The 23,654-nt window shown below is 36.1% G+C and overlaps 1 protein-coding gene across 3 annotated transcripts in view; it reads left to right on the top strand.

Moving 5' to 3' along the window:
- The window catches only part of GKAP1 (G kinase anchoring protein 1), a 94,039-nt gene extending 70,910 nt beyond the window's left edge, over positions 1-23,129 (top strand). For all 3 annotated transcript variants that reach the window (XM_025281947.2, XM_025281946.2, XM_044940237.1), the window contains 5 exons: positions 12,308-12,409; positions 16,124-16,187; positions 19,754-19,824; positions 20,330-20,407; positions 22,811-23,129. In XM_025281947.2, coding sequence (XP_025137732.1) covers positions 12,308-12,409; positions 16,124-16,187; positions 19,754-19,824; positions 20,330-20,407; positions 22,811-22,858 — 363 coding nt within the window. In that variant the 3' untranslated portion in view covers positions 22,859-23,129. The remainder of the gene's footprint in view (positions 1-12,307; positions 12,410-16,123; positions 16,188-19,753; positions 19,825-20,329; positions 20,408-22,810) is intronic.
- Positions 23,130-23,654: the final 525 nt, after the last annotated feature.

The raw sequence follows: 23,654 nt of genomic DNA, 5'->3' as shown, positions 1-23,654 counted from the left end.
GACTTTAGAGGAAATGCTTTCAGCTTTTCACCATTGAGGATAATGTTTGCTGTGGGTTTGTCATATATAGCTTTGATTATGTTGAGGTATGTTCCTTCTATTCCTGCTTTCTGGAGCGTTTTTATCATAAATGGATGTTGAATTTTGTCAAAGGCTTTCTCTGCATCTATTGAGATAATCATATGGTTTTTATTTTTCAATTTGTTAATGTGGTGTATTACATTGATTGATTTGCGGATATTGAAGAATCCTTGCATCCCTGGGATAAAGCCCACTTGGTCATGGTGTATGATCTTTTTAATGTGTTGTTGGATTCTGATTGCTAGAATTTTGTTAAGGATTTTTGCATCTATGTTCATCAGTGATATTGGCCTGTAGTTTTCTTTTTTTGTGGGATCTTTGTCAGGTTTTGGTATTAGGGTGATGGTGGCCTCATAGAATGAGTTTGGAAGTTTACCATCCTCTGCAATTTTCTGGAAGAGTTTGAGCAGGATAGGTGTTAGGTCTTCTCTAAATTTTTGGTAGAATTCAGCTGTGAAGCCGTCTGGACCTGGGCTTTTGTTTGCTGGAAGATTTTTGATTACAGTTTCAATTTCCGTGCTTGTGATGGGTCTGTTAAGATTTTCTATTTCTTCCTGATCGAGTTTTGGAAAGTTGTACTTTTCTAAGAATTTGTCCATTTCTTCCTCGTTGTCCATTTTATTGGCATATAATTGTTGATAGTAGTCTCTTATGATCCTTTGTATTTCTGTGTTGTCTGTTGTGATCTCTCCATTTTCATTTCTAATTTTATTGATTTGATTTTTCTCCCTTTGTTTCTTGATGAGTCTGGCTAATGGTTTGTCAATTTTATTTATCCTTTCAAAGAACCAGCTTTTGGTTTTGTTGATTTTTGCTATGGTCTCTTTTGTTTCTTTTGCATTTATTTCTGCTCTAATTTTTAAGATTTCTTTCCTTCTACTAACCCTGGGGTTCTTCATTTCTTCCTTTTCTAGTTGCTTTAGGTGTAGAGTTAGGTTATTTATTTGACTTTTTTCTTGTTTCTTGAGGTGTGCCTGTATTGCTATGAACTTTCCCCTTAGGACTGCTTTTACCGTGTCCCACAGGTTTTGGGTTGTTGTGTTTTCATTTTCATTCGTTTCTATGCAAATTTTGATTTCTTTTTTGATTTCTTCTGTGATTTGTTGGTTATTCAGCAGTGTGTTGTTCAGCCTCCATATGTTGGATTTTTTAATAGTTTTTCTCCTGTAATTGAGATCTAATCTTACTGCATTGTGGTCAGAAAAGATGCTTGGAATGATTTCTATTTTTTTGAATTTACCAAGGCTAGCTTTATGGCCCAGGATGTGATCTATCCTGGAGAAGGTTCCATGTGCACTTGAGAAGAAGGTGAAATTCATTGTTTTGGGATGAAATGTCCTATAGATATCAATTAGGTCTAACTGGTCTATTGTATCGTTTAAAGTTTGTGTTTCCTTGTTAATTTTCTGTTTAGTTGATCTATCCTATAGGTGTGAGTGGGGTATTAAAGTCTCCCACTATTATTGTGTTATTGTTAATTTCTTCTTTCATACTTGTTAGCATTTGTCTTACATACTGCGGTGCTCCCGTGTTGGGTGCATATATATTTATAATTGTTATATCTTCTTCTTGGATTGATCCTTTGATCATTATGTAGTGACCATCTTTGTCTCTTTTCACAGTCTTTGTTTTAAAGTCTATTTTATCTGATATGAGTATTGCTAATCCTGCTTTCTTTTGGTCCCTATTCGCATGGAAAATCTTTTTCCAGCCCTTCACTTTCAGTCTGTATGTGTCCCCTGTTTTGAGGTGGGTCTCTTGTAGACAACATATGCAGGGGTCTTGTTTTTGTATCCATTCAGCCAGTCTTTGTCTTTTGGTTGGGGCATTCAACCCATTTACGTTTAAGGTAATTACTGATAAGTGTGACCCCGTTGCCATTTACTTTATTGTTTTGGGTTCGAATTTATACACCATTTTTGTGTTTCCTGTCTAGAGAATATCCTTTAGTATTTGTTGGAGAGCTGGTTTGGTGGTGCAGAATTCTCTCAGCTTTTGCTTGTCTGAAAAGCTTTTGATTTCTCCTTCATACTTGAATGAGATCCTTGCTGGGTACAATAATCTGGGCTGTAGGTTATTTTCTTTCATCATTTTAAGTATGTCTTGCCATTCCCTCCTGGCTTGAAGAGTTTCTATTGAAAGATCAGCTGTTATCCTCATGGGAATTCCCTTTTGTGTTATTTGTTGTTTTTCCCTTGCTGCTTTTAATATTTGTTCTTTGTGTTTGATCTTTGTTAATTTGATTACTATGTGTCTTGGGGTGTTTCGCCTTGGGTTTATCCTGTTTGGGACTCTCTGGGTTTCTTGGACTTGGGTGATTATTTCCTTCCCCATTTTAGGGAAGTTTTCAACTATTATCTCCTCAAGTATTTTCTCATGGTCTTTCTTTTTGTCTTCTTCTTCTGGGATCCCTATGATTCGAATGTTGTAGTGTTTAATATTGTCCTGGAGGTCTCTGAGATTGTCCTCATTTCTTTTAATTCGTTTTTCTTTTATCCTCTCTGATTCATTTATTTCTACCATTCTATCTTCTAATTCACTAATCCTATCTTCTGCCTCTGTTATTCTACTATTTGTTGCCTCCAGAGTGTTTTTAATTTCACTTATTGCATTATTCATTATATATTGACTCTTTTTTATTTCTTCTAAGTCCTTGTTAAACCTTTCTTGCATCTTCTCAATCCTTGCCTCCAGGCTATTTATCTGTGATTCCATTTTAATTTCAAGATTTTGGATCAATTTCACTATCATTATTCGGAATTCTTTATCAGGTAGATTCCCTATCTCTTCCTCTTTTGTTTGGTTTGGTGGGCATTTATCCTGTTCCTTTATCTGCTGGGTATTCCTCTGTCTCTTCATCTTGTTTAAATTGCTGAGTTTGGGGTGTCCTTTCTGTATTCTGGCAGTTTGTGGAGTTCTCTTTATTGTGGCGTTTCCTTGCTGTGTGTGGGTTTGTACAGGTGGCTTGTCAAGGTTTCCTGGTTAGGGAAGCTTGTGTCGATGTTCTGGTGGATGGAGCTGTATTTCTTCTCTCTGAAGTGTAATGAAATGTCCAGTAATGAGTTATGAGATGTCTATGGTTTTGGGGTGACTTTGGGCAGCCTGTATCTTGAAGCTCAGGGCTGTGTTCCTTGTTGCTGGAGAATTTGCTTGTTATGTCTTTCCCTGGAACTTGTTGGCCCTTGTGTGGTGCTTGGTTTCAGTGTCGGTATGGAGGCGTTTGATGAGCTCCTGTCAATTAATGTTCCTTGGAGTCAGGAGTTCCCTGGAGTCAGGGTTTGGACTTAAGCCTCCTACTTCCAGTTATCGGTCTTAATTTTACAGTAGTTTCAAAACTTCTCCTTCTGTACAGCACCACTGATAAAACATCTACGTTAAAGATGAAAAGTTTCTCTACTGTGAGGGTCACTCAGAGAGGTGCACAGCGTTACATGGAGAAGAGAAGAGGGAGGAGGGAGTTAGAGGTGACCCAAATGAGATGAGGTGGAATCAATAGTGGAGAGAGTGGGCTAGCCAGTAGTCACTTCCTTGTGTGCACTCCACAACTGGACCGCTCAGAGATGTTCACGGAGTTATACAGGGAAGAGAAGAAGGAGGCAGGAGACAGAGGTGGCCAGAAGGATAAAAGGGGGAAATGAAAAGGAGGGAGACAGATCCAGCCAGTAATCAGTTCCTTAAGTGTTCTCCACCGTCTGGAACACACAGAAATTCACAGAGTTGGGTAGAGTAGAGAGGGGTTAGGGAGGAGATACAGGTGACCTGGTGGAGAAAATGGAGAGTCCAAAGGGAGAGAGAGCAGTCCAGCCAGTAATCTCGTACACTAGTGAAAAATGGGTCCTGAAGATTGGGTTCTTAAAGGTACAAAATTGGTAACAAATACATAAAAACAAAAATTAGAAATCTAGAGTAGAGTTTGGAATTTCAAAAATGCGATGTTAATGAAAAGAAGAAGGAAAAGAAAGAGAGAAAAAACGAATAAAGAAAAACAAACAAGGTCGTGAAAGTAATAAAGAAACTACAGGTACAAAATTGATAACTAATACCAAAAAGCAAAAATTAAAAATCTAGAGTAGAGTTTGGAATTTCAAAAATACAATGTTAAAAAAAAAAAAAAAAGAAGAAGAAGAAAAATAAAGAGAGAAAACAAACAAACCAACAAAAACAATGTCGCAAAAATTATAAAGAAAATACAGGTACAAAATTGATATCAAATACCAAAAAGCATAAATTAAAAATCTTGAGTAGAGTTTGGAATTGCAGATATACGATGTTATATAAAAGAAGAAAAGAAAGAAACAGAGGGATAAAAAAGTCACAGAAATTATGAAAAAAACTATAGGTACAAAATTGATAACATATATCAAAAGGCTAAAATTAAAAATCTAGAGTAGAATTTGGAATTTCAAAAATACAATGTTAAAGAAAAGAAGAAAAAGAAAAAAGAAAAAAAAAAAAAAAAAACCACGGTCAAAAAATTATAAAATATATATATGAAGTTTGCTGAAGAAGAAAAAAAAATAGGGTCTTTTTTTTTTTTTTTGCAAAGTAATAGTTATAAAAGTGAAAATTAAAGGACAATAGAGGACTTAAAAAAATTTTTTTAAAAAAAGGGAAAGAAAGATTGATCGTAAAAATAGTAAAATATATCTAGGTCTTTCTCTGGTTTTGGTGTGAGTATTGTGGGTTCAGTTCATTTTTGGCAGTTCCTTAGTCCGACTTATATTTCTCAAGATCTATAGGCCCCTTCCTATGTAATCCGTAGTAACCACAGGGTTTTAATCTATGGCCTGTAGCTTCCAAGGCGTTTCCCTCTGTTATAGCTTCTTCTGTTTGCTGGTCTCTTCAGTGTCTGGTTCCCGCCCTGACACAAAGGGGATGGTTGAGGACACTATTTTTTTTTTTTTTTTTTTTTTAATTTAGGCTCACTTGTTCAGCCGCGCTGTGGGGAGGGAGGGAGGGATGCTGCAAACAGATAACACTGGCGTGCGCTCGCAGTGCCTCAGCCACACTGGGTCTGCCCCCGCTCACGGCGCGTGTAGCCTCCCTGCGCACACTGCTTGGGCTCTAGTTTGTTCCGCCGGGAACAATCAGAGGCCGGCCCTGGGCTGAGCTCCCAGGTCCAAGCCGCTCAGGTTCAGGCACTCGGGTAGTCCTCAGAGGCGCAGACTCGGTTGGGCCTGCGTTTTGTGTTCTTCCCAGATCCGAGCAGCTCAGGTGATGAGGTGTTTGGCGGGCGCCAATGCTGCGACTTATCGCCTCCCCGCCACTCGGTTATCTGGGTGTAAAACCGGCGCACCTTCTCAGGCAGATGTTGACCGTCCAGACCCCCAAGAAGTTTTAGTTAGCAAAGAAGCCTGCTTACAGTTTTATAGATAGTGTCTCTCTGGGGCTGCGATTGCCCCCTTCCGGCTCTGGCTGCCTGTCACTGGAGGGGGAAGGTCTGCAGCCGGCTATCTCTGTTCAGTCCTTTGTTCTGTGCGCGGGCCGGGCGGTGTCTTAGGTTAGGGCTGGCTTTTCGCGTGGTAGATATCCCACAGTCTGGTTTGCTAGCCCAAATTATTTCGCTCAGATAGCGCTCAGGACATTCGGCCCGATTCTTACTCTAAGGGACACAGCCCGCGCCGCACTTCCCTGCCCAGCCCCCGCTTGCTAATGCCGTGTGCAGGCGTCTGCGCTGCTTCTCCGCTGGGGGAGTTACCGTAGGGCTCACAATCCGCGATTTTTTTTTTTTTTTTTTTTTAATTATTTATTTGGCTGCGCCGGGTCTTAGTTTATTTTTTTTCCCCTCCCTTTTATGTTGCCCTCTGTGCTTCCAAAGCTCGGCACAGATTCGGCAGTGAGAGGGTTTCCTGGTGTTTGGAAACTTCTCTCTTTTTAAGACTCCCTTCCCGGGACGGAACTCCGTCCCTCCCTCTTTTGTCTCTTTTTTTGTCTTTTATATTTTTTCCTACCTCCTTTCGAAGAGTTGGGCTGCTTTTCTGGGTGCCTGATGTCCTCTGCCGGCATTCAGAAGTTGTTTTATGGAATTTACTCGACGTTTAAATGTTCTTTTGATGAATTTGTGGGGGAGAAAGTGTTCTCCCCGTCCTACTCCTCCGCCATCTTGGCTCCTCCTAATAGACGACTTTTTAAAGAGTAAGACTTCCATCCTGCCACACCATGTCCTTAAGCTTCAGTGTCTGTTGAATCATTTACTGAAGCCCTCAAGCTTTTCAAATGAAGAGTCCCAATCCATTTAACCAGTCCTAAAATAAATTTAGTAGGTTGCTACCAGCACTCTCAAAAGTCATCAGCATATATGACATCTTTTCATATTTTATGAAATTTGTTCCAGTGTACATATGCTTATATACATAAATATAAATATATATACATACACTGACATGTTTATGTATTGAGTCATGATGTAAAACATTCCTTAACGTGGATCACTGTCAAACAAGTTTGAAAGCATTGTTCTACAGTGTAGCTTCAGCCTAAATAACTTTAGTCATACTCTTTCCAGTTTTTTCTTCTAGCCAGACCAGAGCACTCCTGTCACAATGTTGAATCTTTCCCAACTTTGCTCAAAGTTCATTTCACATGTCATCTACCCTGATGCTTTCTCACATTTCCCTGTTCCAGCCCCAAACACAGAAAACCTGGATATGATCTTTCCTTTTTTCTCTATACCCTATAGCATTTTGGTTTTCTTATGGCACATTTCACACAGCACATTTTTATTTGTTGTTTGTAGACTACAGATCCCTTGTGGACATAGATTTATACACCTTTTTATTTTCATTTTAGTGTAATCTACTTAGAAGATAATTTTAAATTTTAATGAAATATAACATTTCATAAAAAATGAGTGTACCTTATAACGGTAAGATTTTCTGTTTTAAAAACTGCCAATTGTTGTAAAAATTCTAGAATAGAAATAACGGCTAAGTTAAGAACTTATAATGCAAAAATAAATATTTGAGGGCTTAATATATATTTGCTAGATATTATATTAAGTACTTAAATTTATTATTTCATCTAATTCTCACAGTTAACTGTGAAGATAACAGGTATCTTTATGATCGCCAGTTTGCAGATACAGTAGGAGAAAAACTGACCCTAATCTCATTCAATTTAAGTCTGAATTTGGCAATAAGGAGTTCATGATCTGAGCCACAGTCAGTGCCTGGTTTTGTTTTTGCTGACTGTATAGAGCTTCTCCATCTTTGGCTGCAAAGAATATAATGAATCTGATTTCGGTGTTGACCATCTGGTGATGTCCATGTGTAGAGTCTTCTCTTGTGTTGTTGGAAGAGGGTGTTTGCTATGACCAGTGCATTCTTTCGGCAAAACTCTATTAGCCTTTGCCCTGCTTCATTCCGTATTCCAAGGCCAAATTTGCCTGTCACCCCAGGTGTTTCTTGACTTCCTGCTTTTGCATTCCAGTCCCTTATAATGAAAAGGACATCTTTTTTGGGTGTTAGTTCTAAAAGGTCTTGTAGGTCTTCATAGAACCATTCAACTTCAGCTTCTTCAGCATTACTGGTTGGGGCATAGACTTGGATTACTGTGATATTGAATGGTTTGCCTTGGAAACAAACAGAGATCATTCTGTCGTTTTTGAGATTGCATCCAAGTACTGAATTTCGGACTCTTTTGTCGACCATGATGGCTACTCCATTTCTTCTAAGGGATTCCTGCCCACAGTAGTAGATATGATGGTCGTTTGAGTTAAATTCACCCATTCCAGTCCATTTTAGTTTGCTCATTCCTAGAATGTCGACGTTCACTCTCCATTTCCTGTTTGACCACTTCCAATTTGCCTTGATTCATGGACCTAACATTCCAGGTTCCTATGCAGTATTGCTCTTTACAGCATCGGATGTTGCTTCTATCACCAGTCACATCCACAACTGGGTATTGTTTTTGCTTTGGCTCCATCCTTTCATTCTTTCTGGAGTTATTTCTCCACTGATCTCCTGTAGCATATTGGGCACCTACCGACCTGGGGAGTTCCTCTTTCAGTATCCTGTCATTTTGCCTTTTCATACTGTTCATGGGGTTCTCAAGGCAAGAACACTGAAGTGGTTTGCCATTCCCTTCTTCAGTGGACCACATTCTGTCAGACCTCTCCACCATGACCTGCCCATCTTGGGTGGCCCCACAGGGCATGGCTTAATTTTATTGAGTTAGACCAGGCGTGGTCCGTGTGATAAGATTGACTAGTTTTCTGTGATTATGGTTTCAGTGTGTCTGCCTTGCATCAGATGTCCTCTTGCATTCAGGTATGACCTAAATCAAATCCCTTATGATTATACAGTGGAAGTGAGAAATAGATTTAAGGGACTAGATCTGATAGATAGAGTGCCTGATGAACTATGGACCGAGGCTTGTGACATTGTACAGGAGACAGGGATCAAGACCATCCCCATGGAAAAGAAATGCAAAAAAAGCAAAATGGCTGTCTGGGGAGGAAGAGAAGCGAAAAGCAAAGGAAAAAAGGAAAGATATAAGCATCTGAATGCAGAGTTCCAAAGAATAGCAAGAAGAGATAAGAAAGCCTTCCTCAGCGATCAATGCAAAGAAATAGAGGAAAACAACAGAATGGGAAACACTAGAGATCTCTTTAAGAAAATTAGAGATACCAAGGGAACATTTCATGCAAAGATGGGCTCAATAAAGGACAGAAATGGTATGGACCTAACAGAAGCAGAAGAGATTAAGAAGAGGTGGCAAGAATACACAGAAGAACTGTACAAAAAAGATCTTCACGACCCAGATAATCACAACGGTGTGATCACTCACCTAGAGCCAGACATCCTGGAATGTGAAGTCAAATGGGCCTTAGAAAGCATTACTACGAACAAAGCTAGTGGAGGTGATGGAATTCCAGTTGAGCTATTTCAAATCCTAAAAGATGATGCTGTGAAAGTGCTGCACTCAATATGCCAGCAAATTTGGAAAACTCAGCAGTGGCCACAGGACTGGAAAAGGTCAGTTTTCATTCCAATCCCAAAGAAAGGCAATGCCAAAGAATGCTCAAACTACTGCACAATTGCACTCATCTCACACACTAGTAAAGTAATGCTCAAAATTCTCCAAGCCAGGCTTCAGCAATACGTGAACTGTGAACTTCCAGATGTTCAAGCTGGTTTTAGAAAAGGCAGAGGAACCAGAGATCAAATTTCCAACATCGACTGGATCATCGAAAAAGCAAGAGAGTTCCAGAAAAACCTCTATTTCTGCTTTATTGACTATGCCAAAGCCTTTGATTGTGTGGATCACAATAAACTGTGGAAAGTTCAAGAGATGGGAATACCAGACCACCTGACCTGCCTCTTGAGAAATCTGTATGCAGGTCAGGAAGCCACAGTTAGAACTGGACATGGAACAACAGACTGGTTCCAAATAGCAAAAAGAGTACGTCAAGGCACTGTACTCTGCTTATTTAACTTAAATGCAGAGTACATCATGAGAAACACTGGGCTGGATGAAGCACAAGCTGGAATCAAGATTGCTGGGAGGAAATACAAATAACCTCAGATATGCAGATGACACCACCCTTATGGCAGAAAGTGAAGAGGAACTAAAAAGCCTCTTGATGAAAGTGAAAGAGGAGAGTGAAAGAGTTGGCTTAAAGCTCAACATTCAGAAAACGAAGATCATGGCATCCGGTCCCATCACTTCATGTCAGACAGATAGGGAAACAGTGGCTGACTTTACTTTTGGGGGGGCTCCAAAATCACTGCAGATGGTGATTGCAGCCATGAAATTAAAAGACGCTTACTTCTTGGAAGGAAAGTTATGACCAACCTAGGCAGCATATTGAAAAGCAGAGACATTACTTTGTCAACTAAGGTCCATCTAGTCAAGGCTATGGTTTTTCCAGTGGTCATGTATGGATGTGAGAGTTGGACTATAAAGAAAGCTGAGCGCCGAAGAATTGATGCTTCTGAACTGTTTTGTTGGAGAAGACTCTTGAGAGTCCCTTGGACTGCAAGGAGATCCATCCAGTCCATCCTAAAGGAGATCAGTCCATCCTAAAGGAGGTCAGTCCTGGGTGTTCATTGAAAGGACTTATGTTGAAGCTGAGACTCCAATACTTTGGCCACCTGATGTGAAGAGCTGACTCATTTAAGAAGACCCTGATTCTGGGAAAGATTGAGGGCAGAAGGAGAAGGGGACAACAAAGAATAAGATGGTTGGATGGCATCACTGACTCAATGGACATGGGTTTGGATGAACTCTGGGAGTTGGTGATGGACAGGGAGGCCTGGCGTGCTGTGGTTCATGGGATCTCTAAGAGTCAGACACAACTGAGTGACTGGACTAAACTGGTGGCTCAGTGGTAAAGAATCCACCTGCAATGCAGAAAAAATGGGTTTGATCCCTGAGTCAGGAAGATTCCTTGGAGAGGAAAGTGACAATGCACACCAGTATTCTTACCTGGGAAATCCCATGGACAGAGGTGCCTGGTGTGTACAGTTCATGGGTGCACAGAAGAGTAGGACACCACTTCACAACTAAATAACAAAACATAATTTTTGGTGATTTCCACCCTTATTGTTGGGCATTTAAATTTATTTCCATTTTTTTTGTTGTAATCTTCCATAAACACTTTCATAGATACTCCCCCCTCACTTATCTATTTAGATGAATTCCTAGAAGTAAGATTCCTGGGCCTCGCTTATCTATTTAGATAAATTCCTAGAAATGAGTTTCCTGGGCCATTATAATAGTATGTATATTGCTAATTTTGATCCAGATTTTTTTTCCAAAATCATATACTGTCATCTTTTTCTCTAGGCTTCAACCATGCTTGCCTCTTTACTAGCCTTCAAACGCTCTAGCTCTTTTCTGCCTCAGGGCCTTTGTATTAATACATGCTTTTCTTTCTACCCGGAAGGCTCTTACTTCCCTCCACTTTTTACTTCGGCAGTTCCAACCCAGTCACTCTAGGTTCATCTTACAAGTGTCAGGACCTCAGAGAAAGCTTCTCTGATCCACTAGGGAATAACCCACATTATTTCCTAGTGTTTCTTTTCTTCATTGCTTAAACCCCATTTCTAATTGCAGCGTTTCAAAATGTAATATCTGCCTTCTCCACCAGACAAATCCCATGAGGGCAAGAATCTTTTCAGTTCTGTTCACTGTTGTATACCCAGCACCTAGCAGCTAGGTGCTCAATGAGCATTTTGTTTTAATTTATTTATTTTTTACAGAATCAGTGAGTATTTTTGGAATAAAATTATGTTTCCATGTTACTCATTAGATAAAGAGAACCAATATATATTCTTATGAAGTATGACTTTTGGGGTTTTTTTTTTTTTTTGCATTTAAATTAAGATGGCAGGGATTTAACTTGATTTTTCCCAGTTAGCCATTTGTCCCATATCCTACCATTATTCTGTAATTCAGTCTTTTCTCACTTTAAAATATAGTTAGTTATAATAAATTCTTAAACCTCTTTCTGGACTTCCTTTTAGGGTACATTGCTTTGTCAACCTAGGTACCATGACATGCTATTTTAATCATTTTTGCTGTATAGTATATAATTACTTGATAGGCAGATTCTACTGCATTAACTTTTGTTTCTATCCTGTGTTCTCACAGATAAAATTTTGGCTATCTTGCTAAGTTCCAAAGAAGAAAACTCTATTAAAATTGTGTTGAATGTACAAACTAATATTTAGTATTGCCATCTACAAACATGCTTTGTTCTATCCTTTTCAATATTTTATCATTCATTGATCCTGAAAATTACTGAATTTTATTCTTAGGGATTTTTTTTTTATTGCTGTCAGGATAAAATGTTTTTTCTTATATCTTATATGTGTTAATTGATGATATAGTAAAAAAACTAATTTGAGGTTTTGTATTATTATTTGTTTTTTACTTTTCTCATAAGTTTTCAGTTCTTTTAGGTTTTTAAGATAAACTAATAACAACTTGTCACAAACCACTTTTAGTATGTTTATTCCAGGATGGAAATATCTCAAAGCTCTCATATTGTTCTAGGTTACATTTGTTGTTTGAGATTAGGCATAAATATCTTATTTGCTTGTACTGTCCACAGTTACAGTTGTAAAATTGCATACAAGTGGAAATGTAGTTAACAGTTTAGGTTGCTTTAGAAAATGAATTAAAATTGGGATTTTTTTCCTCTTAAACCTTTAGTAAAGGATATTGTAAATCAGACATGTCAAAACTGTCTTAGTTCTAAAATGGTGTTTTCCCTGTTTAGGAAGTAATTCTAAAAGATGGAAGAATTGAAAGATTAAAGTTGGAACTTGAAAGAAAAGATGCTGAAATCCAGAAGCTGAAAAATGTGATTGCTCAGTGGGAGGTTTGTATATATTTAGTGTTGTAAACTAAAAAATTCTATAAATTTGTACATTTTATATTTTTATTATATGCAAATATATTTAATGTTTGATAGAAATAATATCTGCTATTTAGGTTTCTAGCTCATTGATTATATATAATCTGAATGATAGTGTATTTTTATCATAGTAAAATAGGTATAACATTAAATTTGCCATTTTGACTATTTTTAAGCATATAATTCAGTGGCATTAAGTGTTGTATAACCATCACCACTATCTGTTTCCAGAACGTTTTCATCATCCCAAACAGAAACTCTGTAACCATTTAACTCCCTATTTTTCCTTGTACTGCAGTCCTTGACTTCTAATCTCTGTGACTTTGCCTGTTCTAGGTACTTCATATAAGTGGAATCATATGATATTTGTCCTTTTGTGGTCTGACTTACTTCACTTGCCATAATATTTTCAACATGTATATCCATGTTATAGCATATATCAGAACTTCATTCCTTTTTATGGCTGAATAATACTTCACTGTGTGTTTATACCACTTTTTTATTCATCTGTTGATGGACACTCATATTGTTTCTACCTTTTGGCTATTGTGAATAATGTAGCCATGAACATTGATGTCAAGTATCTGAGTCCTTGCTTTCCTTTCTTTTGGTATATACACAAGAGTGGAATTGTTGGATCATATGGTAATTCTGTGTTTAACTTTTAAAAAAAATGTTAATGTTTTTAATTGGATTATAATTGCTTTACAATGTTGTGTTAGTTTCTACTGTACAACAACGTGAATCAGCTATATGAGTACATACATACCCTCCCTCTTGAGCATGCCCCCATTCCACCCTTCTTGGTCATCACAGAGCACCAAGCTGTGCTCCCTATGCTAAGTAACAGCTTCCCACTAGCTATCTGTTTTACACAAGATAGTGTATATAATGTCAGTGCTACTCTCTCAACTCATGTGGTAATTCTGTTTAACTTTTTAAGGAACCATCAGACTTTTCCATAGCAGTTGCACCATGTTACTTTTCCCCCAGCAATGCATAAGCTTACCAGTTTCTTCATATCCTCACCAACACATGTTATTTATACAGTTTATTTTAACCACAGAACTATTACTCTTCTCCTTTCTCAGGCTTTAAAAAAAATTTATTCATCTCAAGTAGCATTCTTTTTTTGAACTAATGTTTATTCACTCAACGATTATTTGTTGAATGCCTGTAATATGCCAAGTGCTTTTCTGGGTCCTGTATGAAGAAAAATATGTCAGGTTCCAGCTCTGAAGGTTCTTACATTTCCCTTCCTCTTGTACTTGTGCCTTTAAGAATCATCCCTGTTAAAAACCCTCCTGAACTTCAACCACTTCTCCCTTTTCTTGTCATTTATATTTTATTTAGCTTTTGTTGAACACTTACCATGAGTTAGACACAGTGAATGCAAAGGTGAATTAGTAAGAAGCTCATACTCTAATGGAGAAGATAAATCATGTAAATAATTGCAGTACAATGTAGAATTTGTGACAGATTTGACAGAGGGTTCTAGAAACAGGAATAAATCTGTTGCTATTGAAAATTGCTAAGGATTTCATCCAAAAAAAAGATAGTTTTCCCACATTTAACAGTGCATACAAAGGGAAGAGAATGGGAGGAAATGCATTGTTGCGGACATTTAGAGAAATGGGGAGTTGTAGGAGAGATTAGAGATGTTAGTTGAGGTGAGAATATGAAGGTATTTGCATTTTAGACAAGGAGAGGGCAGTAAAGGTTTTAGAAGGAAAGTGACCTGAGAGTTGTTTTGTAGAAGGTAATGCACATAGCTGAGGCCTGGAATGAAGACAAATCTGGTAACATAATTAACAGGTATTGAGTGTTAAGAGGAAGAACACGTTTTTAACTGGTTTGGGAAATGGGAACTAACAGATCATGATTAGACATGTTGAGTTTGAAATGGCTGTGGATGTGGGCGTAGATGTTCAGGATGTTGAACATCTGTGTTGGACACTGTGGAGTCACAACATATATGTATTTGTGTTCTCTTTTTCATGAAGTTAAAAGTACTAATGAGGACACTATATTCCATGTGTTCTTTGTTATAAATTGCATAGTACTAGGATTTTATACTTTCAGGTTTTCACGGATATTAATACATTTCCTGTTCAGGATTATATATGCAAAACTATGTTATTTTTATGAGCAGTATAAAGAATTTTCATGGATAATTTTGATCATTTACAATCTTTCCTTTATGAACTGGCTTTAGACCTTGAAGAGTAACTAAAGATATGCCTCCCTCCCTATATACACTGATCTGAACCTTGGACAAAGGCTTGAGCTGAAGAAACAGTTTGATGAGATATTAATGTTGATTGAAGCCCTGAGAGTGAGAATTTCATAATGGATACAGTTCTGTATTCCCAGTAGATATATTTCTATATTCATAATGAGTATAGTTGTAATTGACTGTATATGTTTTCCCCTTCATATTTTGGTGTTTCCAGTGGACTTATCTCCCTCCTTCATTTCCTAGCTTCTCAAAAGTCCAAAAGTCCTACTACCTTTTATGTTCACTATGCTTGCTTCTTCCATTCAGTGTATTGTCTGCAGTATCACTGAATAACATTATTGCTTTATCCTCACCAATTTACTGGACATAGTATTTAGTAAAAGTCATCTGCTGGACTTAATTTAAAATACATCAAATTTGTTTTGTAAGGAAGATTTTTGAATCTGGTAACTTCTGTACATATCTGTGTACCTGTTGAGAGAAGAAATGACAAGTTTCTTATATTAATCTATTTTCTTTTACCTCCTCTATTTCTATAATTATTAAATATATTGTTTTCTCTAATGTATTAATTTATTAAATATTTATAAATAGTTCAGTGTGTGCTATATGTTGAATAAAGGTACTATAGGGGGAAAATTCTCTGGAATCTGGATGTTAATGTGGGAATACAATTCCTAAATTGTTTATAATGTATAATTGTGTCATTTGTGTAGTTTGAAAAGAAATTAAGCCATTTTTTAAAAGTTGAAAATAACTGAAAAATATTTCAGTAGATTACTCATTTCAGCCAAAAATTATTTTAACAGTATTTAGTTAATGAAATAACAAAAGATTAGTAAAGCCTTAACTGATCAAGTATAGAACTGTACTGTACAGTAACCACTACACATGGTATAAAATTAATATGCTACATGAATTTTAAATAAAATAAAAATTTTAATTTGTATTAGTAAAGGTTAAATTAAAATTTTAATTTAATAAAACTAAAAACAATTAAAAGTCATTTTCTCAGTAACACTGGCTACGTTTCTAGTAGTAGTCACATATTGAACAGTGGCAGTTATAGAAAAGATACAGAGAGTTCTAGTATAGTACTGTATAGAACTGTGCATCGTTTTTGTTTTCATGTAATTATTTTGAATTGTATAAGGATTTTATTCAAGGAGGAAAAGTGACTTTTCAGAAAATTTAGTTTTATTCTCTTTTCTCCACTTTTGTCCTACTCTATTTATTCAGTCACCTATAATGTTGATATATATATTATTATACTGGGGATTTAAATAATATTTCTGAATACATTTTCCTTCATCTTGTTTCTTTCAGAAGTAATTTATGTCTTTGAGCAAGTCTAGGATTCATAGCTCCATGAATTGGTAGTAAGGCATTTATCACATCATTACTTTTTAAGAAATTAAATCTTTTTATTTGATTATTAGGCAAAGTATAAAGAAGTAAAGGCAAGAAATGCACAGTTATTGAAAATGCTTCAGGAAGGTGAAAGTAAGTGATTTCTGTTTTTAGAATTAATCTTAAAAATATTTGAAGATAACTTTCCAAGATGTATGATTTATTAACTCAACAAAATAAAAAGGTTTCCCAAAATGGTATAAACTGGATTGTTTTTGATAATTTTATGATTACAAGTCTCTCTTACAGCACCTTAGTATTACACGTTTACAACTATTGAGGTAAGAAACTCTTGAAATTTCAATTCTTATAAATTATTGGACTACATTTAGAGGGAAAACAGGAATAACATTTTCTTAAGATTCTATTTATTAATAGAGAAGGCCTGTCATCATTTCAGCTTTTCCTTCTCCCCTGTCTCTCTGCCCCCACTCTTCATCCTTTTGTGGCCACTCTAAACTTTTGGCTATAGATCACCAGTAGGAAGCCAAGGAACTCAATAAAAAATGACTAGAGATAATAACATTAGTAAAGTTGATGTTATATGAAACTCCCCAAATCAGCTGCATTTCTGAATATGTATACCAAATGGCATTGATCTTGAAAGCTCTGTGAAAAATTTATATTAAGAACAAGTGTGTATTAAATTTGTAAAAGAAAATGATGAACCATATAAGACATAAAGACATGAATAGATGAGAAAATCTTTTATATAGATGAAATTAAGTATAACAATTTCCCTTGTTTACAAATGTTAATGAAATCCCAAATATAGCTCCTGTGAGTACTGTATAGCACTTAAGAAATTAAGAATTTATGAAGCACAGTTTAAAAGATAAGTAAACAAGATACCTAAAATTGTTTCAGATATGAAGATACTGGGAGTGGAATTGTCCAACCAAAATTTAAACTATATTAAATAGCAGTTATTAAAACAATATGAGTAAAAACCAGAAATCCTGTCCAATTGAATAGAATCAGTTCAGTTCAGTTCAGTCGCTCAGTCGTGTCCGACTCTTTGCGACCCCATGAATCGCAGCATGCCAGGCCTCCGTGTCCATCACCAACTCCTGGAGTTCACTCAAACTCACGTCCATCGAGTCGGTGATGCCATCCAGCCATCTCATCCTCTGTCGTCCCCTTCTCCTCCTGCCCCCAATCCCTCCCAGCATCAGAGTCTTTTCCAATGAATCAACTCTTTGCATGAGGTGGCCAAAGTATTGGAGTTTCAACTTTAGCATCATTCCTTTCAAAGAACACCCAGGACTGATCTCCTTTAGGATGGACTGGTTGGATCTCCTTGCAGTCCAAGGGACTCTCAAGAGTCTTCTCCAACACCATCAATTCTTCGGCGCTCAGCTTTCTTCACAGTCCAACTCGCACATCCATACATGACCACTGGAAAAACCATAGCCTTGACTAGACAGACCTTTGTTGGCAAAGTAATATCTCTGCTTTTCAATATGCTATCTAGGTTGGTCATAACTTTTCTTCCAAGGAGTAAGTGTCTTTTAATTTCGTGGCTGCAGTCACCATCTGCAGTGATTTTGGAGCCCCCAAAAATAGAGTCTGACACTGTTTCCCCATCTATTTCCCATGAATTGAATAGAATAGTCTTAAAGTAGAGTCAAACATTTTTTATAATTTTACTATTTTTATAATGTAACTTAACTGTTACACAGCTTAACTATGATAAAATAGAAGTTAAATAATAATGGGAAATGACATTATTTGAACAGTTATCAACATCCTGAGATGAATTTAGATTTATGCATGTTACTGAGCTCCATGTGGATCATTTAATGAATAACGTTATGAAAATAAAATAATGTTTACAAGATACATTTCTAATTGAAGAAATTAAGGATATCATTGAATACTGGATGTATGATTTTTAAATGTGTAAAAATAAAGTAATATTTCTTAGGGAAAAAGTTGTGAAAAATGAGAAGGTTAACTGATAAAAACTTATTCTCAAAAATAGACTAAAATGGCTACCATAGTAATACTAGTGTCCATACTCCATACTGTAAGTCGTCCAGGTAGAATAATTTTATATACAACTACTACATGAAAAATACAGTATGTTAGAGTATACAGACATTAGCATTTATAATATAAATATAAATGTAAATATAGTCCATTCTGTTATAATACGTGTTCCTAAAAATCAGTAACCTTTACAAAATCATACAGTTAAAGACCACAAAATTTATAGAGAAAATGGAATTAGCATACAACATTTAAAGGTTTCATTGGTGACACATGAAAAAAATTGGGAACTTAATTAAAAAGCTAACAGTTTTATTCATGTTAAAATGGTTAAACACATAAATACTATAACAAATATGGCACTTTACTTTGAAGACAACCCAAAGTTTGCTGTAGAAGTTGGTTTCAGAAGGGTTGCAGCTTGTGTTTGTTACTATTAAGTGATGGAATGATGGAAAGTAGATGTGGTTCTTGACATAGTGAACCGAAATAGCTGGTAGTTAATTTCAGGTGTGTGCATGGCTGCAGTTTTCTGTGTTCATGAAATTGTGCTTAAAACAAGTATACAGTTCATGTTATGTTCAAGTTGTTCTCTGATGTATCAGTCTGTTTGAAACACAAAACAGCATTACAGAAAAACTGTAGTTAAAATATGACATAATTGTTAAAAATCACTTATTTCTCAATGAGTGTGCTTAATTCTGAGGATGAAGGAGTAGAAAGTATAATTTGTAAAAGTTCCCAGTTTGAGTTTTGAGAGACTGTGATTTGTTTCTTGACACAGCATCTCACCTTAGTGCATATCAAACTGGGAAAAATTTGAATGACAGTGTTACATTGGAAGAGCTGTGGTGATAGAGATTTCTTGCTTTCCTAAAGAGGGAAAAACCTTTAGACAAGTGAATAGTTCTGAAACTATAGATATTACATGATTGACTGTGCTCATATGAGCTACATTTATTTGATAGTGCTTTAATGGTATGAATTGGGCTTCCCTGGTGGCTCAGAGGTTAAAGTGTCTGCCTGCAATGTGGGAGACCCAGGTTCAATCCCTAGGTTAGGAAGATCCCCCTGGAGAAGGAAATGGCAACCCACTCCAGTATTCTTGCCTGGAGAATCCCATGGACGGAGGATCCTGGTGGGCTACAGTCCACGGGGTCACAGAGTTGGACACGACTGAGCGACTTTACTCACTTCACTTTAATGGTATGAAAAGTCAGATGAAAATAATTTTTGTGGGCCTTAGAGTATGCACAATTGACAATTTTAACAACAACAACAAAAAACACAGTATGTTGTTTTTAAAATCTTGGTTTGACTAGTCTAGGTATTTAAAGTTTTTTCCCCTACGTGAAATGTTTTATTTACTCTGTCCTTATCCTTTTTAGTATAGATGGAAAAAATTAATCTTTTATCATATCTGCACAATTAATATTTTACCACCACAGAAAATGTAAATTTTCCAATGAAAACTGCTGTGGTGATAATAATGATCAGAATTTACCAGTGGAAATAAAGAGGTATATATAGGTTCAGGAATACAGTCATTAAGTGTGAGGATAATTTAATCTTGGCCTGACTGCGCTGCTGTCTTGGTTCACCAAAAGTATTATTAAAGTATCTGAGTGATTGAAAAGATTATACTGCTGTTTTTCCTTTTTTGTCAGTGAAAGATAAAGCAGAAATACTTCTGCAAGTTGATGAATCACAAAGTATCAAGAATGAGCTAACAATACAGGTAAGGAAAACTATTTATTCTTTTGTCCTGAATTAGGAAACTTGACTAAACAAAAAGACAGCCCTTCAGCACTGCAAAAAAATGTTTTAAACCATACTTCATTATCACTGTGCCATGCTGTAACAAATGAATGAAGATTCTGTTTACTGTGCTAAGAGAGGTGTATATGTCCTAAAGAATAGGGGAAGATAAGGTTGTATTTTAGTTGATGTGGACTATGAATATAGACATAGAAAGGGCTGATAGAATTTACCATGTTCATATACTTGATTTTTCTCCCCTTCCCATCCTTATCCTGTGGTCTTGTCTTAGAACAGTGAACTTGTCCTGCCTGTCTTTATAATATACAGCTGAGCAAAATGCCTAATTGAAGTTGTATGTGGGGAGAGAGGTTCTCTTCTGATGCTCATTAATCTAGTAATCAAAAATCATCATTGTGAATAAGTGTTAAGAAATAAAGAGCATTGATCAAAAAAGTCTCTTTTAATTGAATATTTGGTTATAGGTAACTTCACTTCATGCTGCATTAGAACAAGAAAGATCTAAAGTGAAAGTGTTACAAGCAGAATTAGCCAAATATCAGGTATGCTTTTATAAGTGTTTTCATCACAAATAATACATTTAGAATAGATATATACATGTGAGGATAAATGTACTATTTTATTCTTAGGCCACAATTTATTCACCAAATTTGTTATTAATGGTTATATAGTTTACATATTAGAAAATGTTAATTCTAGATATTGGTATATACAGCAATATCTAAAGTAGTTCAACATGATCTTTGGTGCTACATAGATGATGTGGTGTATGTGCAAGTGCATCCTATTGAGGGAAGGTACATAATGATGTTCATCCCACTATATTGTAAGTTTGATCACTTGGGTACAGCAATATCTTTTAGATATCTTATGATAAAGATATCTTCCCCCTTTGTAATCAATAAATAATATGTGATAGTTTGAGATTGTGTGAATATTCTTTTCTTTTTACTCAATGGTTTTAGCATCCATTGATGGTATTTATAACAGTTATTATTTTGGTAGTTGCAAAAGAGTGATTTTTCTAATTCTATCATTTCTTCTGCATTTACAAGCTGGCATTGAGTATTTTTTTCTGGATGAAGCCATAAATAATGTCATGGCTTTCTTTCAGTATATGTGTACATGTGTGAATATATACAAACATATATATTTGTGTATACATATGTATGTGTGTCTATGTCATGATATAAAATGAGTTAATTAGTGTGGAGTCATAGTCAAAAAAGTTTGAAAGCCACTACTGGTGGACTAGAGAACATAAAAATTGTTTAGCTCCAGCTTTTGACATCTCATCAGTCTAGGAAGGAAGATTCCCTTTGTCTGGGAAGCTCTGAAAAGGATTGTTGAATTATTATTATTTTTAAAAAACTCTTGTTTAGATGTGAAGTTAGAGTTTTAAGCTGTATAACATTGGTAAATATGTATAGTGAATATCTACCTTGTAGAAAGTTTTTTAGTAACTTTATTTTTTATTTCCCTGCTGTCAGGAAATAAATCTTGTTTTTAATACCTGTCATTATACATCTCAAGTTTTACATAATCTCTTCAGGTTTTTTCCTGTGGATAAATCTTTTCAAAACTTGTATTTGTTCAGGAGTGAATAATAGAATTGTTTATTTGATTTTTTTTTTTTTTTTTTAAAGAAGGTTGGTATAGATATGTTTTTGAACTCCGAGAGGGAAGTTAAGGCAGAAAAAGGATGGAACAAAGAGAAGCTGCCAACATTATTAAATGGGTCTGGGTTCCTTGTGCCCCTCTCATAACCACCACTCTGAGAAATGTACTTTCACAGGCAAATCATTCCCAAATTTGGCTGATCATCAGAATCTCTTGGGAACTTTTTGAATTACAGATTGTTCAGCCCACTCCTAATTATCATAAATAAATAGGTTGGGACCAAGTCTGGGCATCAGAATTTTTAAAATATTACTACTTAGGTGATTCTAGTGATTAAGTTTAGGATCTTTGCCATAGTTTATAAAAATGAAAAATTATTAAATTATTATAAATACCTTTACTATTAGTGTTAAGTCACTCAGTCATGTCTGATTCTTTGTGAGCCCATGGACTGTAGCCTGCCAGGCTCCTCTGTCCATGGAATTCTCCAAGCAAGAATACTAGAGTGGGTAGCCATTCCCTTCTCTAGGGGGTCTTCCCAATGCAGGGATCAAACCCAGAACTCCCACATTCAGGCAGATTCTTTACCAACTGAGCCACCAGGGAAGCCCCCATCAAACCATTATTTATGGTTAAAATGGAGGGTAGAATAGTTATGATTAAATTTTCTTTTTTGTACCTTTGTGCTTTTCATATTTTTAAAATAAATATTTGCTTTTTGAATCAGAGTAAGGCAGAAAATGTTACATTAAAAGTAACTAATGAAAAATTACTTTCTGTCTTGTAAGCTACCTTTCTCTTTCTTTGGCTCAAGTTAAAGTACCATTGATAGAGTTTCATTTGGGGCAAATTAAATAGATTTTTATATGTCACTGAGCAATATGAAAAGTGTAATATCTTTTCAACCCATTGATGAACAAAATCAGATTTCTAATGCTGTCTTACATGAACAGAACTATACAACACTTGAATTGAAAATTGAATTACTGGAAGCAGTTCCCCAAATTTGCTGATCATATGGAGCAAGTTGTTTATTTTAGCATCGATCAAAATTTTTATTTTTTAAAAAGATCTGGGACAGTGCAGATGAACTCTAAAAAATAAGATACTGGTAATCATAGTAAATCCAGACTAATTCAAATAGATAGCTGTTTTCTACAACCTACTTTAACCATTGATATCTGATAATTCAAATTTGCAACAAACTCAAAAAGAAGTTCCTTCCTTTTCATAGTCAAAAATGCCTTTGATCTCATTTATTCTTAAAAGGAAAATTCCCTCCAAAATGTTACTTTCTAAATAATTTACCCTATTTCTCTTTGCAGGGTGGCAGAAAAGGGAAAAGAAACTCTGAATCCGACCAGTGTAGGTGATTCCATTAGCTTTTGAGGTCAACACAAAAGGAAAACTTTCAGGGTTTTGCAAAAATGTATATATTTAATGCTGTGCAACTGCTGAACTATGCAGTTTTTGTTGAAATTTAAAATGATTAGCTCACTAACAGTCTATAATTTTATGTCCTTTTGGCTTAAAGTGAAAATAATAAAAATAGAATTCCAGCAAAACTCACTGATTATTGTATACTAGTCATACTTCTTATCACTTTAGTTTTTCATCAGTCAATAAAATTAATTTACTCTTCCATTAATATGTTTGGTTTTTTAAATTTCAGAAACAATGTGAAAGTGTGGTTTTTGCTCATAGCACAATCAGTTACTTGGATTTCACTGAATATTTGCTTGGCACTTTGTCCATCCTGAACCTTATAAGCTAAGCTAAGCTAAGTCACTTCAGTCGTGTCCGACTCTGTGCGACCCCATAGACAGCAGCCCACCAGGCTCTGCCATCCCTGGGATTCTCCAGGCAAGAACACTGGAGTGGGTTGCCATTTCCTTCTCCAATACATGAAAGTGAAAAGTGAAAGGGAAGTCACTCAGTCGTGTCTGACTCTTGACGACTCCATGGACTGCAGCCTACCAGGCTCCTCCGTCTATGGGATTTTCCAGGCAAGAGTACTGGAGTGGGGTGCCATTGCCTTCTCCAATAGGACATACAGTATATTGCCAAATGGCCTATGTTCAGGCAAAACAGAAGATGGGGGTAGGAATGATTACCAAAAATAATTACCATACATATTAGAGTGTGATTTCACATTGTTTGGAAATTGAG

This window comes from Bubalus bubalis, chromosome 3 (assembly GCF_019923935.1).
Source record: "Bubalus bubalis isolate 160015118507 breed Murrah chromosome 3, NDDB_SH_1, whole genome shotgun sequence".
Lineage (NCBI taxonomy): Eukaryota > Metazoa > Chordata > Mammalia > Artiodactyla > Bovidae > Bubalus > Bubalus bubalis.
This window is presented reverse-complemented; position numbering and strand designations above follow the sequence as displayed.